The 18,911-nt window shown below is 48.2% G+C and overlaps 1 protein-coding gene across 1 annotated transcript in view; it reads right to left on the reverse strand.

Annotated features, from left to right (window-relative positions):
* Positions 1-18,538, reverse strand: part of ALDH1L2 (aldehyde dehydrogenase 1 family member L2) — a 62,893-nt gene extending 44,355 nt beyond the window's left edge. Inside the window, exons 1-2 of the mRNA XM_002711446.6 lie at positions 18,330-18,538; positions 3,041-3,185 (exon numbers count right to left, since the gene is read on the reverse strand). Coding sequence (XP_002711492.3) covers positions 3,041-3,185; positions 18,330-18,377 — 193 coding nt within the window. The 5' untranslated portion in view covers positions 18,378-18,538. The remainder of the gene's footprint in view (positions 1-3,040; positions 3,186-18,329) is intronic.
* Positions 18,539-18,911: the final 373 nt, after the last annotated feature.

Consider the following 18,911-nt stretch of genomic DNA (forward strand, 5'->3'; position numbering starts at 1 on the left):
TTTTCATTTTTAAAGAGTTAGCTATAATGTTATATTGTGCATTATAATTTTATATTTTATGAAACATTTATAAATACAACATGGTAAGGAACAGTTTAGATTGAGGCCAGAATTTGATGTGTTGTGATTGCGTCGTGCTCTGGCCATCTTTCTAATGTGATGCTTACCTGTATATTTAAGGTGTAAATGTATTTGAACTGAAAGGTTTGTGGCTAGAATTCAGCTTGAGATTGTAACAGCAGCTTTTCCTTTTCTTTTTGTAGATCCTTTAATACTTTCATATCATTTCTGATGACTTTATTGCTGACACAACCCTTTAAAGAACATTCTTTTAGATCTGGAGCCAAGTGCCAGGACTTTGTCCCCAAATTAAAAATATTCCACCTCTGGTACAACTGGAGTGTACAACCAGTGCTATTGAGTCTCCCCCTTCCCTGCACAGGGCAAACTGTGGACCAGAACAAATTCTCCCTACCCTACAGGCAGGTCCCTAAAGGCAAAGGCTGAGCTGAAATCTTTTAAATTCACCAAACAAGTAAGTTAGTGGAGGTCAGAGATCAAAAATGGGGCATCCACCTCCAGCTCCCCTGGAAGGAATCGTCAGACTGGAGCAGATCCAGTTCTGCTGCCTGGGTATGGTGTTTTTGCTCCTCCCCAAACAAAAAACTCCATTCTTTTTTTTAATTTTTTTTATTTTTATTTATTTATTTTATTTTTTGACAGGCAGAGTGGACAGTGAGAGAGAGACAGAGAGAAAGGCCTTCCTTTGCCGTTGGTTCACCTCCCAATGGCCACTATGGCCAGCGCACCGCGCTGATCCGATGGCAGGAGCCAGGTGCTTCTCCTGGTCTCCCATGGGGTGCAGGGCCCAAGCACTTGGGCCATCCTCCACTGCACTCCCGGGCCACAGCAGAGAGCTGGCCTGGAAGAGGAGCAACCGGGACAGAATCCGGCGCCCCGACCGGGACTAGAACCTGGTGTGCCGGCGCTGCAAGGCGGAGGATTAGCCTAGTGAGCCGCAGTGCCGGCTCAAAGGCTCCATTCTAAGCCCACGTGAAAATGGAAGGGGCTTCCAAAGGAGAAACAGCACAGGCCCATGTTTTCTGTAATAAAATATCATTTGTACTGTGCACCTTATATCTTAAGTATATATATTGTTTAACAGTATATATTTTGTGTATAAATCATGTATTAAAATAGCATAGTTTTAAAATTATTGATTTATTTGAGAGAGGGAAGAGAAGAAGAGATGGAAAGTTGGAGCTCCTAGCCTCCTATCCCCAAATGCTTGCGATGGCCACGGCTGAGTGGAGGCCACAGCCAGGTGTCGGGAATTCAATACTGGTCTCCTACTTGGAAGGCAGAAACCCAATTAACTGAACCATCACCTCTGCCTATCACCATCTGCATTAGCAGGAAACTGGAGCCAGGAGCTGGAGCCTGGAATCAAACCCTGGGGCTCCAGTATGGGATACAGGCGTCCTAACTGCTAGACTAAACGCATGCTCCCTGTATTATAGGTTAATATGCAGTATTATATATTAATAATAGCATCTAAACTTAATATATAACAGTATATGAGGGTATCTCAAAAAGCTCATAAACAATGGAATTAAAAGTTTATTTTCATGCAAAAAAGTGAGATCCATGTAATTTTTGCATAATACACATTTTCCATGAACTTTTTGGAGATTCCTTGCACATATTAATTTTAGGCAATCTCCAGATGCCTTGACTAAGGATATTTACTGGCATTTTTCTCCACATCCAAACATCAAAATTCATTGACTCAGGAGGAGATGATGCCGCTGGCACAAAATCTAAATGCTGAAGGCTAAGCAAGTCCTGAAGGACTCTGGCTGTCAAGGTTAGGTCCTTCTGGAAGAAGCGGAGGGATGAGCTCAACGATGGTCACATACGTGAATGTTCACACGAAGCCCCCAAAACTGAACCCATGTGTTAGATGGCAAGATAAACGGTGGTCAATAAATGGCACAGTGGGAGAAAACCATGGGAGGTTTTAGGAGAGAGGTGGAGTCGGGGAGACATCAAAGCCTTCCTTGTAAAACTCCTACTCCACTGAGACACTGGGTATTTGAAGATCTGGGCACTGGTCTCCTGTTTTGATCTGCGGCTGTCCCAGTGCTATTGTTGGTTGCCCTAGTTGGTGACTCTGACCACAAGAATAATCAGTTCCTGTCACTCCCACCTGGTTATTATGAACCAGGCATAGTGCTAAGCACTTGGTATACATTATCTCATTTAATCCTCGCAGCAGCAGCCATGTGATATAGGTACCACAGACTTGAAATTTACCAAGATTAACTGCATTGCTCAAGGTCACACAGCTAGTAAGTGGCAGAGTTAGAATTAATTCTGTGACTCCGAATGTACAATGTTAAGCATGCACTGGGCCACCTCCTATCTTATTCTGTTAATCAGGGCTTTTTCCTTTGCTGGAGTTATATCATGAGTCTAAATGGCCATGACCAACAGAAAGGGGGTTCTGATCCTGGGCCCAGGCGGTAGAGAAGTTTGTTTCCCAGGATTCTTTCTGAAATGAAGGGTAAAAGTCATATACTTGCAACTCTTCTCAAGTCCATGAACAAGGCAGAGACTCCTAGTTGACCCTCTGTATCTTTTAGCATGGATGGTTTAGCTCCCTGGGTTAGCTGAACACAAAACCACCCCAAGTAAAATCTGTATCTCTCAATCTCTCTGGAAAATAGATTTGGCCTGTGTCTATGTTCTGACAAGGGGATGGCAGTAGAGGCAATGCTCACAGATGACACTTCTGGACCATGCCCCCTGAGACAGCGCTTGCCCTCCCTTCCTATCTGTCCCTTCCTGCTTGCTGGAATGCAGCTTTGATAGCAGAGACTGGGGCAGTTCCCTTGGACTATGACATGCAAGCCCAGTATCTGTAACACCAAAGCAGCAAATGGCAGGAGCGTGCAGAGTGTGCAGAGTGGCCGTGCCTGCTCCGGTGACCAGCCCAGACTTGGCAGTGACGGAGCCAGCTGAGCCACGAGGCACTCACCCAGTGGATCAGCTTTTCCATCCTTGTCTGGAACCGTGAACACCCCCACAACTCGGTGGCCTTCTTTGCGCAGATGGTTGTAGACTTCCTGTCCAAATAGGCTCTGGCCAATCAGTGCCAACTTCAGCTTGTTTTTGAAAGAAATCTGCAAAACAATTCGATGATGACTGATGTAAGCATGGATAGAAGACATGGGTAATGAAAATTATTTTTTCAATCATACAAGATGAGGATTACAGAAGACTCAAATATCTATGAAATAGAATTTGTATTGATATTTACTGAACCCAGACTGCATTACCTATAGATATTTGTAAAAATAATTTCACACCTAAGTATTGCTTCTTTTCCCTTTTCTTTAATTACCTTGATTATTCATTTTAAATCATTGAGATTGCATATATATATATATGTATTTAAAGATCTATTTATTTATTTGAAAGGCAGAGTTACAGAGAAGCAGAGGCAGAGAGAGAAATCTTCCATCCACTGGTTCACTCCCCAGATAGCCGCAATAGCCGGAGCTGGGCCGATCCAAAGCCAGGAGCCAGGAGCCAGGAGCTTCTTCCAGATCTCTCACGTGGATGCAGGGCCCCAAGGACTTAGGCATCCCTGCTGCTTTCCCAGGCCATAGCACAGAGTTGGATCGGAAGTGGAGCAGCTGGGACTTGAACCGGCACCCATATGGGATGCTGGCACTGCAAGTGGCAGCCTTACCTGCCACGCCACAGCACCAGCCCCAGATTGCATATATTTTACAAACTCCTCAACCAATTCCTTGGGTGAAATGAGGCCAGATATAAAGCAAAAAGTGTTAAGTCATAGAATCTTAACACTGAATGAGATCACTTCAACATAGAAACAGAATTTGCACCATAGACATAAGGATTGGACCCAAAGAGAATAAGATCTAACATTCACTAAAACATAGAGGCAGAGAACACAACAGACCCTAGAAATCAGCTCAGGCCAAAAACCTAGCAGCACCACTTAGTTATGTGACCTTAAGCAAGTAACCAAATTTTATTTGCCTTTTCTCCCTCACTGGTAAAATGGGAATAATAATATCAACCTCATACAGTCTTGTTTGAAATAAATGACTTACTATGCAAAGAGTTCAGTGCAGGGTTTGGGTTACAGAGTAAGTATGTCTACTTCATAATGTTGTTAAAGTCTTGTATATACTAGCCTGTCCTGTATTTTTTCATGTAGTACAGAATTCATGAAATCCCTGAGAAGTGCTCAAGAACTAGGTTGATATATCATGACACTTCTCATAGTCCTTATTGATTCTTAGAAGTTTGGCACAAACTCATTTCGTGTCAAATCTGACCCGAACTGACGTCATGCTACTTAGAAGTGTTTATTTATAACATTTATGAGACTCTGGAAATCTTCGTAAGCTTACTGCAGAAAAGTCAATGTGTTAGGTTGCAAGGACTGCCCCAGAGCCTGCTAAGAATTCGACACACTATCCATTTAACTTTGTAAAGTGTGAACAATTCCCAACTCTAAAACACACATGGCCTCAATGCTTTCAGATAAGCATGGAGGCCTGAATGTCATTTCATTTCATTTCATCTTTACACCATGCTGTTTTGTTATCTGCCACTTTGCACCATTTTTGGAATCAAGCAACTGAGGCTTAGAAATGTCAAGTATGGGGCCAGCACTGTGGTGTAGCAGGTAAAGCTGCCACCTGCAGTGCTAGCATTCATGTCCCAGCTGCTCCACTACCCATCCAGCTCTCTGCTATGGCCTGGGAAAGCAGTCGAAGATGGCTCAAGTTCTAGGGCCCCTGGACCCATGTGGGAGACCTGGAGGAGGCTCCTAGCTCCTGGCTCCTGGCTTCAGATCGGCACAGCTCTGGCCATTGCAGCCAATTGAGAAGTGAACCAGTGGATGGAAGACTTTGATCTCTCTCTCTCTCTCTCTCTCTCTCTCTCTCTCTTTCCCCTTCTCCCTCTATGTAACTCTGACCTTCAAATAATAAATAAATCTTAAAAAAAAAGAGATGTCACTTCAAAAAGTTCATGGGAAACTGGAGTTAAAAGATAAGTTGATTCAATGCAAAATATTTTGATATCCATGCATATAATAAGGGTCTTCAAAATGTTTGTATTAATGTAGATTATTAAAAAACCATGCATGATTTCAAAATCCTTTTGCATCAAAACAAAATTATCGGCCGGCGCCGTGGCTCAATAGGCTAATCCTCCGCCTTGTGGCGCTGGCACACCGGGTTCTAGTCCCGGTTGGGGCGCCGGATTCTGTCCCGGTTGCCCCTCTTCCAGGTCAGCTCTCTGCTGTGGCCAGGGAGTGCAGTGGAGGATGGCCCAAGTGCTTGGGCCCTGCACCCCTTGGGAGACCAGGATAAGCACCTGGCTCCTGCCTTCAGATAAGCGCGGTGTGCCGGCCACAGTGCGCTGGCCGCGGCGGCCATTGGAGGGTGAACCAACGGCAAAGGAAGACCCTTCTCTCTGTCTCTCTCTCTCACTGTCCACTCTGCCTGTCTGTGGGGAGCAACTCGGACTAGACTAAGTTACTGGAATTAAGACTTATTCTATGCATCTGCTCTCCTACAATATGGCGCTGGGAGAGGAGTAAACAACTTCTACACAGCTGCCTCCAGTTTGACCAATAACCTGCAGGAGCTGATCCTGCTCCTGATTGGAGGAGAGCAGCGTACTCGGTGTGTGGGTAGCAGAGTTGGGATTGGTGGAAGAGGACTAAAAAGGAGGAGAGAGACAACATACACCAGGAACATCCGGATAACATCTGAGCAGCCCCCGAGAGAGCCGGCCGGCGGTGTTCCACTCCCCCGTGGAAGTGGGGAAAGTGGCAGGGGGAGCCGCCCTTCCACGGAGGTGGAAGGATCGGCAGCCAACCCGGGAAGAACCAGCAGCAAACCCGGAAAGGGCCGAGCAGACAAAAGAACAGCGCAGGGTCTTGTGTTGTTCCTCCGCGAAGAGGGGGAGCGACACCTGTCAAAAAATTAAAAAATAAAAATAAAAAAAATCTAAAAAAAAAACTTTTAATTCCATGAGCTTTTCGAAGTTTCCTTGTATATCACTAAGTTCACACTGCTAGAAAGGGGAAGATTCTGGGACTTGAGTCAAGATCTATTCTGAATCCAAAGCTCACATATTGACTTAAAAATAAAACAATCGAAAGAAACTATTACTACTCATATCTTCTATTTCTTTCTCTCTTTTTTTTTTTTTTTTTTTTTTTGGACAGGCAGAGTTACACAGAGAGAGAGAGACAGAGAGAAAGGTCTTCCTTCCGTTGGTTCACCCCCCAAATGGCTGCCATGGCTGGCACATTGCACCGATCTGAAGCCAGGAGCCAGGTGCTTCTTCCTGGTCTCCCACGCAAGTGCAGGGCCCAAGCACTTGGGCCATCCTCCACTGCCTTCCCTGGCCACAGCAGAGAGCTGGACTGGAAGAGGAACAACCGGGACAGAAACCGGCGCCCCAACCGGGACTAGAACCTGGGGTACTGGTGCCACAGGCAGAGGATTAGCCTAGCGAGCCGCAGCGCCGGCCTCTTTCTCCTTTTTTATTTTATTTTATTTTATTTTATTTTATTTTATTTTTTTGACAGGCAGAGTGGACAGTGAGAGAGAGACAGAGAGAGAGACAGAGAAAGGTCTTTCTTTGCCGTTGGTTCACCCCACAATGGCCGCTGTGGCCAGCGGGGCGCACCGCACTGATCCGAAGCCAGGAGCCAGGTGCTTCTCTTGGTTTCCCATGCAGGTGCAGGGCCCAAGGACTTGGGCCATCCTCCACTGCACTCCCTGGCCACAGCAGAGAGCTGACCTGGAAGAGGGGCAACTGGGACAGAATCCGGTGCCCCGACCGGGACCAGAACCGGGGGTGCCGGTACCGCAGGTGAAGGATTAGCCTATTGAGCCGCAGCGCCGGCCTCTTTCTCCTTTTTAAAAGTATTTTTTTTTTCTTATCTATTTGAAAGGCAGAGTGATAGAGACAGAGGGAAAGACAAAGAAAGGGAGATCAGTCATTTGCTGGTTCACCCCCCAAGTGCCCATAACAGCCAGGGCTAGGCCAGGCCTAAGGCAGGAGCCAGGAGCTTCATCCAAATCTCCCACATGGGTGGCAGGAGCCCAAGCACCTGGACCATCATCTGCTTCCCAAGCACATAACCAGGAAACTGAAGTAGAAGTGGAGGTGGGATTCGATTCCAGGTACTCCGATATAGGACGTGGGCTTTCCAGGCTGTGGCTTAACTGCCCCTCTATTACTTTATATAGTAACACTGATACACAAAAATACATTGATTATATAGAAGTAACACCATAGAGGAAAAAAATGGCACTAAAAAGGTTAGTTTAAAAGAGTGTCTTTGATCAATTTCAGTTCCCATAAATTCTCACAAAGCAGAGCTTAGGGTCATCCGTTGCCGTGGTGACTGTTGAGCCCCTGATGAAAAGCCAGCAAGTGGACGAGGCTAAACACGGGACTCCTGTGGTGCAGAGATGGTGGCCGGAGCACCGGCCTTCCTGCGTGCTTCCCTGCTCAGCAACGGGCCCATCCCAGCTCCTCAGGGACTCCCACCTTGCAGCCTCCCATGTGAGACTGTGGGCTCACAGGACTTGGGGTAGGAATCTCTGAAATTCTGGAAACTCATTCTACATTAGTCAACACTCACTGGTAAACATCGGATTATGAAGAAACTTCGTTTCCCACTTTATTAAGGGCATAGGTAAAATCTTTTGTCAGAAATGAACTACAAAGGATATCTGATCACAACTTCTCTGTAACTGAGCTGATAACTAAACAGTTAAGTTTTTTTTTTTAAAAAAAGATTTATTTATTCATTTGAAAGAGTTACAGAGAGAGAGAAATAGAGACAGAGAGAGAGGTCTTCCATCCGCTGGTTCACTCCCCAGATGGCTACAACGGCTGGAGCTGCACCCATCTGAAGCCAGGAGCCAGGAACTTCTTCTGGGTCTCCCATGTGGGTGCAGGGACCTAAGGACGTGGATCATCCTCCACTGCTTTCCCAGGCCATAGCAGAGAACTGGGTTGAAGAAGAGCAGCCGGGACTAGAACCCAGTGCCCACGTGGGATGCTGGCGCCGCAGGTGGAGGATTAACCTAGTGCGTCACGGCACTGGCCCCCACTTCTCCACTTCTGATCCAGCTCCCTGCTAACACTCCTGAGAAAGCAGCAGAAGATGGCCCAAGTGCTTGGGCCCCTCCAGCCATGTAGGAGACCCGGATGAAGCTCCTGGCTCCTGGCTTCAGCCTGGCCCAGCCCTGGCCATTGCAGCCAATTGGGGAGTGAGCCACAGGATGGAAGGTACTTCTCTCTCCCTCTTCTCCCCCATCACTCTGCCTTTCAAATAAATAAATACATCATTTAAAAAATTCTTTTCCAGAGTCAGCCATTGTTTTTTATCTCACAAGAGTGTAATGAAGCAAGCTTCAACATCTAACAAATACTTGGAAACAAACAGATTAACTCTGTAACAGCAAGTTCACATAAAAGAATGCATAGTAGACAATGTAATCTCTTTTCAAAAAAAAATCAGCATGTTCTATCAGTGTTCTATCTTCAAATACCATAATTAGTGTTGTTGCTTGAAATAATGTTGGCCACCTTACAATTGTGTCCTTACCTCAAATCATTACCAATGCCAGATATTTTAAGACATCTAAAATACTAGTTTTTTTGGTTTTTTTTTTTTGTTTTGTTTTTTTGTTTTTTTGTTTTTGGACAGGCAGAGTTAGACAGTGAGAGAGAGAGACAGAGAGAAAGGTCTTCCTTCTGTATGTTCACCCCCTAAATGGCCGCTACGGCTCGGAGCCAGGTGCTTCCTCCTGGTCTCCCATGCAGGTGCAGGGCCAAGCACTTGGGCCATCCTCCACTGCCTTCCCGGGCCACAGCAGAGAGCTGGACTGGAAGAGGAGCAACCAGGAAAGAATCCGACGCCCCAACCAGGACTAGAACCCCGGGGGTGCCTGCTCCGCAGGCGGAGGATTGGCCAAGTGAGCCTTGGCGCCGGCTAAAATACTACTTTTAAGACATTACTGTGGCGCAGTGGGTTAAACCGCTGCCTCTGACACTTGCATCCTGTATGAGCGCCGTTTCAAATCTCACTGCTGTACGCCTGATCCAGCTCCGCACTCACACACCTGGGAAAGCAGGGGAAGATGGCCCCAGTGCTTGGGCCCCTGCCACCCAAGTGGGAAACCCAGATGGAGTTCCAGGCTCCTGGCTTTGTCCTGGCCTAGTTCCAGCTGTTGCAGACATCTGGGGAGTGAACCAGAGGATGAGAGATGTCCCTGCCTTTCAATAAATAAATAAATCTTTTAAAAAAAAAAAGGGACCAGCTGATTCCAACGTAACAGGCTGCTCAGCTGTCATCTGGTTATTCAGCGTGCAGTTCCAGATTTCATGCTCTCATTTAAAGAAACCCTGCCAGGATTTTGGCCTGCCAGGATTACATTCACTGAAACGCTTGCTGGGCTTCATGCTAATGCTGAAGCTATAAAAGGTGAGTTTCCAACACTGAGAAATGTTCAGATTGTAGGACTGTGTGTTTATAGCAGGGAGCCAGTGAAGTCTCCTGGGATACTTTACCTTACTCTTATTTCTCCAAGTGTGTTCTGAGGATTGAATGCCCATGTTAGCAGAACCAACAGGGAGGACATGTTTCAAGTATGGGTTCCTGGCCCCCACCCTGATCTCCTGGGAAGCTGCATTTTAACAACTCCTCAGTGACCCGTGGGCACACCAAGGCTGAGTCCCTGCTCTCGGGAGAACCTGTTACAGCCCCTAACAACAACGATTCTGCCCTGGGAGTTGGGGCAACAAGACAGGGTGGAAATGTTAGCAAATATTTAAGGAGAGCCTAGTGTGTATCAGGTATTACACACATATCACCTCACTGGATCCCCGAGGACTCCCAGAGACAGGCATCACTGACCCATTCTTACAGATGAAGAAATTAAAGTGCAGAGATGCCAAGATAGAGCCTACAGCCAAATAGCTACTAAGTGGCTAAGAGTCCATCTCCATCAGTTATTGCCCCAGTGCCCATTCGTTAACCCATAACCCCAGAGGAGCAATTTTCAGCTGGGCCCCATTTCTCCCATCCATTAAAATTAGAAATAATAGGGGTTGTCGCTCCCCCTCTTCGTGGAGGAACGACACTAAACCCTGCCTAGGCTTCATATCCGAGTCACGGCACCATTATGTCACTCCCCGTCTTCGTGGAGGAACGACACAGGACCCTGCGCTGTTCTTTTGTCTGCTCGGCCCTCCCCGGGTTTGCTGCTGGTTCTTCCCGGGTTGGCTACCGTCCCTTCCACCTCCGTGGAAGGGCGGTTCCCCCTGCCACATTCCCCACTTCCGCGGGGGAGCGGCACACCGCCGGCCGGCTCTCTCGGGGGCTGCACAGGTGTTCCTTCAGATAGATGTTCCCGGTGCATGGTATCTCTCTCCTCCTTTTTTTTTTTAATTTATTATTATTATTTTTTTTTATTTTTGACAGGCAGAGTGGACAGTGAGAGAGAGAGAGACAGAGAGAAAGGTCTTCCTTTGCCGTTGGTTCACCCTCCAATGGCCACCAAGGCCGGCGCACCACGCTGATCCGATGGCAGGAGCCAGGATCCAGGTGCTTTTCCTGGTCTCCCATGGGGTGCAGGGCCCAAGCACCTGGGCCATCCTCCACTGCACTCCCTGGCCAAAGCAGAGAGCTGGCCTGGAAGAGGGGCAACCGGGACAGAATCCGGTGCCCCGACCGGGACTAGAACCCGGTGTGCCGGCACCGCAAGGTGGAGGATTAGCCTATTGAGCCACGGCGCCGGCTCTCTCCTCCTTTATAGTCCTCTTCCACCAATCCCAACTCTGCTACCCACACGCCGAGTATGCTGCTCTCCTCCAATCAGGAGCAGGTCCTGCTGTTTATTGGTTGAACTGGAGGCAGCTGTGTAGAAGCTGTTTCCTCCTCTCCCAGCACCACATTGTGGGAGAGCAGATGCATAGAATAAGTCTTAATTCCAGTAACTTAGTCTAGTCCGAGTTGCTCCCAGTTGCTCCCCACAGGGGTGAAGTGAACCCTGACAAGAGGTGTACCCAAGAGTCCATCTAGAGAAAGCATCCTGCACAGTGGGATCATGGTGTAAAACTAAGACAATAATAATACCTCTCATCCTGCTTGGCAAAACATAGAAACTCCGCAGCATGATCGCTCAAGCTTAGAACAGATAGGCTGCACCTGGGTTAATGTTACAATTGTAATTTCTCTATGTCCCACATATGGTTTAGTTTGGTACCTGGATTAATGTCAAGACTGTGATTGGTGTTAAGATTGTAATTGACATTAGTTTTGCATAGGCTTGAAGTCACATTGACCCTCATAACCATGTATCCCCCTGATCCTAGCAACCATGTATTCTCCCTCCCCTCCTTGTGGTTTTTGCTTTTAGAAGCTCAATTGATTTGAGCTTCAGGGTCAGGAGTTCTTTAGGACATGAGCCTGCTCGCCACTGCCAGCAATAAAGGACCCTCAGATTTTATCAATGTGCAGTGCTCCTCTGTTTGCACTCACTCAGGTACAACAGGGGCCAGTGTTGTAGTGTAGTGGGCAAAGCCGCCACCTGCAACGCTGGCATCCCATCTGGGCGCCCAGTTCAAGAGGCAGCTGCTCCACTTGTGATTCGCCTGGGAAGCAGTCCTTGGCCCCTGCATCCATGTGGGAGACCCGGAAGAAGCTCCTGGCTGTTTCGGCCATTTGGGGAGTGAACAGGCAGATAGAAGATCTCTCTCTGTCTCTCCCTCTCTCTGTTACTCTTCTTTTCAAATAAATAAATGTTTGAAAAAAAGTTTTGAAAGAAAAAAATCATCATCATAATAGTACCTATCTCATAGGGGAGGTATAAGGCTTCAATAGGATAGAGGATGCAATGTATCAGTGCAATAAGTAGTAGTAGTAAATGCTCAATCAATACCAACTATTATTATCACAAGAGCACAAGTAGTACGTAGATAAATAACCATGATGATGATGAATGTCTCCTACTGTAAATGAGCCAGGTACTGTACTGAGACCTTTACATTCATCCAGAAAAACATTTCTCAAGTGTTGATTATCTTTATTTTAATTCCATCTTAGCAAAGATAACTGTGTCAAGATTTTTAGGCAGTTTCACATCAGTAGGCAAATTTCTGACTTTAAAAATGTAGAGGTTTGTCAACCCTGGTCTACATTCCCACATCGCAGCTGTCAGCCGGAGCCAAGCAGAGGCAGCCCCATGAACTCCAACCAGCCTTTCCCTGAACCCAGGGCAGCCCTTCATTTTGCTTACCTGTCTGGCTTCTGTAAGCATTTCTTTCTGAGACCCTTACGTGAAAGGTACAAAGAAATTGTCCCTGTCCTCGGAAATTCACTAATTAGTAGGGAGGACACCCAGCCAAGTAAAGACGCATTGAGTGGAACATAACGCGCGAGGGTCTCAGAGCACAGGGAACTCCTTTGCTGCATCTGAGGGGGTGATGAATGACACCCAGAGAGAGGCCTTAGGGAGGGCTCTAAATAATTCGGACCTTACCATGAAGAGCGAGGTTCGCACTGAACGACTTTAAGCGGGGGAGTGACACAGTGTAATGCTATGTTAACTGGCTGCCCAGCACTGCCCTGGAGGCGTAATCCACCTTCGGGACACTCACAGGACGCATCCGAAGGCATGGGAAAGCCCATCCTCCCCATTTTAACAAACGCTCATAGAAACAGAGGCAAGGAATTAGACTTCATATACAGCTGATTCTGCACCAGAGTCAGCCAAGACTCAGGAGACCGTTCTCAGTGATAACTTGTGCAACTTGGCTTTCTGTTGCATCATATTGTTAACAAAATATTCACGCGGACTTTCCTGGATATCTGGCCAACATTTTTTTTTCCCACCATAAAGAAAGACAAAAAGATTTTTAAAAATGGCTGTCAAGACTGGGGCCTATTCAGAGGTGAGACCACGAGGGGGATGCCCAGAACCCGGAGGCCAGACAGAGCCTAAAGGGGTGGGGGTGGTGACCAGGGGACAGATCAAGGACTTTGAGTAAAGGACTGGAGCGCACAGCCGTGACTTCAGTGCTTAGCATTTGCCTATAATATTTTTTAAAATTTATTTATTTATTTGAAAGAGTAACACAGAGAGAGAAGGAGAGGCAGAGAGAGAGAGGTCTTCCATCTGCTGGTTCACTCCCCAGATGGCCGTGAAGGTGGGGGGCTGAGCCAATCTGAAGCCAGGAGCTTCTTCTGGGTCTCCCGCATGGGTGCAGGGGCCCAAGGGGTTGGGCATCTTCTACTGCTTTCCCAGGCCGTAGCAGAGAGCTGAATGGGAAGTGGAGCAGCTGGGACTCGAACCGGCACCCATATGGGATGCCAGCACTGCAGGTGGCAGCTTTACCAGCTATGCCAGAGCATCAGCCCCACAATCTCCTTATTAATAAAGAAAACAGGGGCAAGCATGTGGCACATTGATTGAGTTGCTGCCTGGGACGCGTGCATCGCATATTGGCATGCCTGGTTCGAATCCCAGCTACTCTGTTTCCTATCCAGCTTCCTGCTGATGCACACCCTGGGAGCAGCAGATGATGGCTCAAGTTCTTGGGTCTCTCCCATTCATGTGGGAGACCCTCATGGAGTTCTAGGTTCCTGGCTTTATCCAGGCCTTGCCCTAGCTGTTGTGGGCTTTTGGGGAATGAACCAGCAGATGGAAAAATCTCTCTGTCTCTCTGCCTTTCAAATAAAATGACGATCATATAAATGAAAATGAAATAATACTGTCAGTTATGTTCCCTAATTTTTGCTGGCACATTTTCTTTTTCTTTTTTTTTAAGATTTATTTTAGGGGCCAGCATCATGATATAGCAGGTCAAGCCTCCGCCTGTGATGCGGGTAGCCCATATGGGCACCGATTTGAGACCCGGCTGCCCCACTTATGACCCAGCTCCCTGGTAATGAGCCTGGGAAAGCAGTGGAGTTGACCCAAGTCTTTGGGTCCCTGCACCCACATGGGAGACCTGGAAGAAGCACTGGCTTCGGCCTGGCTCAGCCTGGCCATTTTGGCCATTTGAGGAGTGAACCAGCAGATGGAAGATCTGTGTGTCTCTCGCCTCTCTCTGTAACTTTGCCTTTCAAATAAATAAATCTAAAAAGAAAAAAAGGCAGAGTTAGAGAGAGAGAGAGGAACACATACACACACACACACACAGAGTGAGATAGAGAGAGAGAGAGAGAAATTCTATCCCTGGTTCACTTCCCAAATGGGTTCAATGACCAGGGCTAGGCCAACCCAAAGCCAGGAGTCTGGAACTCCAGCCTGGTATCCCACAGGAATAGAAAGGGCCTAAGTGCTCAAGGCCATCATCCATTGCCTTCCCAAGTGCATTAACAGGAAGCTAGATTGGAAGAGGACCAGCTGGGACTCCAGTTGGTGCTCATATGGGAGGTCAGTGTCACAGGCAGCAGCTTAACCTGCAGTACCACAACACAGGCCCTATGTTCATTCTTTAAAACTGCCACAGTGTAGATATGTCTCAACTGATTTGTTCATGTCTCCATTGAGAGATATTTTGGCATGTACTATGTCATTGATACAAATAACATGGCAATGGATATTCACGTACCTGCTTTCTGTGCCCACGTGGAAATGTTTTTCTCAGTTAGACACATATAAGTGAAACTGCAAGATCATTTTCAAAACTTAAATGTTAATGGATAGCATCAAATTCCCTTTTAGAGTATTGGAAGAACTGTTTTCTCACCCCTGCCTACACACAATATTGTAAAACTCTAATTTTTGCCAACTTGATAAGTTAAACGGATATCTTGTTCTAATTTGCATTTCTTGCTTGAGTGTCTTTTCATATTTTATTGTCCATTTATGTATTGTTTTTGGTGTATTGCATTATTTGATGTATTATGTATCATTCTTTACCTAAAAAATTCAGGTTTAATAGTCCGTCCCACTAATATACAAATTCCTGGAAAGCTGGGACCATTTCTTTCTTGTTGTTTTATCCTTTTTGGCTGTGAGACTGAGAGTGTTACTTAACTTTTCTGGGTCTTACTTTCCTCATCTGTAAAATGGGCATAATTATAGTTCCTACATTGGGATGTGATAGGATTAAAGGACTGTACACATTTTCACTTAGATTAGTGCCTGGCACACAGGAAGTGCTATATCAATGTGATACACTGTAAGGCTCTCATTGGAGCCAAGAAGATGCCAGCACAGGCTCCCAAACCTCCAGACTATAAGCTAAACAAACCTCTTTTCTTTATATAGTGCCCAGCCTCAGATATTTCATTATAGCAATAGCAAACAGAGTAAGACAAGGGTACAATTAGCATGCCTAATTAGTGTCCTGTTCTGTGAGTTTTGGCAAACACATAGTTCCATAAACACTACCATAATCAAGCTCTAGAACCATTCCATCACTTGCCCAAGTTATTATGCCTGTTTATAATCAACCCTTCCTGTCCCAGCCCCTGAAGCCCACAGATCTTTTTGCTTTATTAATTTATTAATTAATTCAAAAGGCAATGTGACAGAGGGAAGGAGAGACACACACAGAGAGGGGGAGGGAGAGATCATCCATCCTCTAGTTCACGCCCCAAATGCCTGGGCCAGGATGAAACTGGGAGCCAGGAACTCCACAGGGGCAGGAACTGAGGTGGTTGGGTCGACATCATCTGCTGCCTCCCAGGTGCAGTAGCAGGAAGCTGGATCAGAAGGACTCAATCCCAGGCACTCTGATATGGGATGTGGCCATCCCACATGGTGGCAGAACCTGCTGTGCCACACACTTCCCCAGTGACCTTTATTTCTATCTCCATAGTTTTACCCTTTCCAAAATGTCAGATGAATGAAATAATAAAACATGTAGGCTTTGAAGTCTGGTTCCTTATACTTAGTGTATGTATCTGAGTTTCATCTGTGTTGTGTGTATTGGTAGTTCATTCATGTTTTTCCTCCCTAAGTAGAGTCTTTTTTTAAAAAAAAATTATTTGTTTATTTGAGAGGTAGAGTTACAGACAGTGAGGGAGACAGACAGAGAGAGAGGTCTTCCATCCTCTGGTTCACTCCCCAAATGGCCGCAATGGCCAGAGCTGTGCCAATCTGAAGCCAGGATCCAGGAGCTTCCTCCAGTCTCCCACACAGGTGCAGGGCCCAGGGACTGGGCCATCTTCTGCTGCTTTCCCAGGCCACAGCAGAGAGTGGGATCTAAGTAGAGTCCTACCATATGGATGGACATACCACAATTTATTTGCTCTGTCAGTAGCTGAGACAATAAGCTCTTTCCAGTTTCATACACACACACACACATAAAAGCCTCGCAAACATTTTTAAACTTGTTTTTGTGTGAACACAGGTCTCATTTTTCTTAGGTAAACACCCAGGAGTGTGACTGCTGGGTCATATGATAGCTACGGGTTTAGCTATGTAAAAAATTGCCAGTTTTCCAAGGTGGCTGTACCATTTTATATTCCCACCAGTCGTGTATCTGTTTGATTTTGAAGAATTCTTACAGAACATAGTCCAAAGGATAGATCCTCATTTTCTATAGGGTAAAACATTTCAAATTCTCCCAGTGAGGAACCTGTGTTCTTCCCAGCTGTATCTGTCACTGATTTTCCACAGGTACTCCTGAGGACACACCCTGACCATGCCAGGGGCTTCCCCAGCTATGCCACTTGTCACCTGGGAAGTTTGTCTTGTACTCGTGAAACCTTACGCCAGTCCCACCGTGCAGATCTTTTCTTTTCTTTTCTTTTTGACAGGCAGAGTGGACAGTGAGAGAGAGACAGAGAGAAAGGTCTTCCTTTGCCGTTGGTTCACCCTCCAATGGCCGCCGCGGCCGGCGCGCTGCGGCCGGCGCACCACGCTGATCCGATGGCAGGAGCCAGGAGCCAGGTGCTTTTCCTGGTCTCCCATGGGGTGCAGGGCCCAAGCACCTGGGCCATCCTCCACTACACTCCCTGGCCACAGCAGAGGGCTGGCCTGGAAGAGGGGCAACCGGGACAGAATCCGGCGCCCCGACCGGGACTAGAACCCAGTGTGCTGGTGCCGCAAGGCGGAGGATTAGCCTAGTGAGCCGCGGCGCCGGCTTAGATCTTTTCATTCTGTAAGACTCCCTTCTGCTTTCCATAGTAGACAGTTCAGTGCAAAGCGTTCACAGAGCAGGTGGACAAAACACTGAGGCACAAGCCCCTTGCTCTCTACACCAAGCAGCCCAAGTCCCCTCCTGCCACGTGGTCAGGAAAGCTAAGGAGGAGGCCCAAGCACTGGCTGGCAGAGCAGTCTCCACCCTCCCCCCATTTAAAAAACGGTCAAATACGCCTCAAAGTATCGAGAAATGATCACAAGCAGCAAAAGGAAGTCTCAGTATTTGGGTTTGTCTGGGGGACAACAGCTTTCCTGTTTATGCACCTTTGGGTCAGTTCCTGGTGCTACTCAAGTCTTTTCTCTGCCCCTAGGGATTTCACATCTGGACACAGTAGATGCAGGTGTACAGATGGCAGAGGCGATTAATGAAAAGGCAATTCTGTAACAGCAAGTACCACTTCTCCTATGAGCAAAAGCACGTGCCTGGGATGGAGTTTTTTGTTTGTTTCCCTAAACAACGTGGGGTCTGCCTGGACGCATCTCTCCCGAGGCCCCCTAGTGCTGAAGGCGGCTCTGCCTGCAACGTGTCTTTTTCCATTTCGGGAGCAGCTGATGCAATTCCAAGTGGCGGGGCTGGGCCCAGGCTCGCTTCTAGCGCTGCAAAGCAACAGTGTTCCAGCGTGGCTGGCCCTGCAGCGCCTGGGAGTCCTACAATCCGTGCCGTCCTCAGCCCAGCTCGGTAACACTGCGCGTGCAGCCATCAGCTGCGAGTGCCATTATCTGCACGGGCCCTGCGCGCCAGTCCCGAGCGCGCGCACCTCCCGCGCCCCGAAGGAGGACCTGGCGGCCTCGCCCCCGCCGCTGCGGCTGCATCCAGGGAATGTCACAGTTGGGAGGAAGCAGACTCCGAGCGGCGGTGCCCACCCTGTCAACCCAGCCAGACCCGACGCGTTCAACAAACGGGTCTCGAAGACAATGGCTTGCGGGACAGCGACCCACCAGGACCCTTGACTGAAGTCTCCCACTTTTAAAATCGCTGCTTTGGCGTTGAGCAGTCTGAGCATCCCTGCCCTCCCCCAACCTCGCCGCCCCGGGGTCTGCAAACCAGGGCAGGGTGGCAGCCGGGACGCCCGGCCGGGCGGGACTCACCGGGCTGGAGGAGAAGCGCCGGAGCGCCTGTCCGCCCCCACGCAGCATGCCGGACAGCAGCACGCGCGGCGCGGGCGGCGGAAAGCGGGCGGGAAACTCAGCCTGGGCGCGGCCTGCAGCCTTCTGCCCGGGGCAGCCCGGCTCTGGGCTCTCGGCCTCCGAGAGTCCCGGGCCCAGCCGCGGCCCCGCCCCTCCGAGGGCAGAACCCCGCCCCCTCCAGCGGCCGGAGCCCAGCGGCCAATCCGGTGGGAGTGGGCGGGGCGGCTGCCACCCTCTGCAACCTTAGGGCAGCTGCAGCAGAAACCAGTCTCCCCTCAGTCGTGGCGGTGGCCCGGGTCCTGCCAGTTACTTAGGCGCTGCGAGATGGATAGGGATCTGCCTCATCCGGGGCCAGTGCCATCCCGAGCCACGTCCAGAACACAGCCTGGAGAAGGCAACGGGCATGTCTGTCAAGGAAAGCGGTGGGGCGCCTTCGCTAAATCGTACAAGGGTCAGGATGCCGGGATGGGGGATTGTCTACAACGGTTGGCAAAGGGCCTGGCCCAGAGCTGGTCTCCCACCACGGGTAGCAGGTGCTGTCCT

This window comes from Oryctolagus cuniculus, chromosome 11 (genome assembly GCF_051225735.1).
Source record: "Oryctolagus cuniculus isolate XC-2025 breed Fujian yellow rabbit chromosome 11, ASM5122573v1, whole genome shotgun sequence".
NCBI classification, from domain to species: domain Eukaryota; kingdom Metazoa; phylum Chordata; class Mammalia; order Lagomorpha; family Leporidae; genus Oryctolagus; species Oryctolagus cuniculus.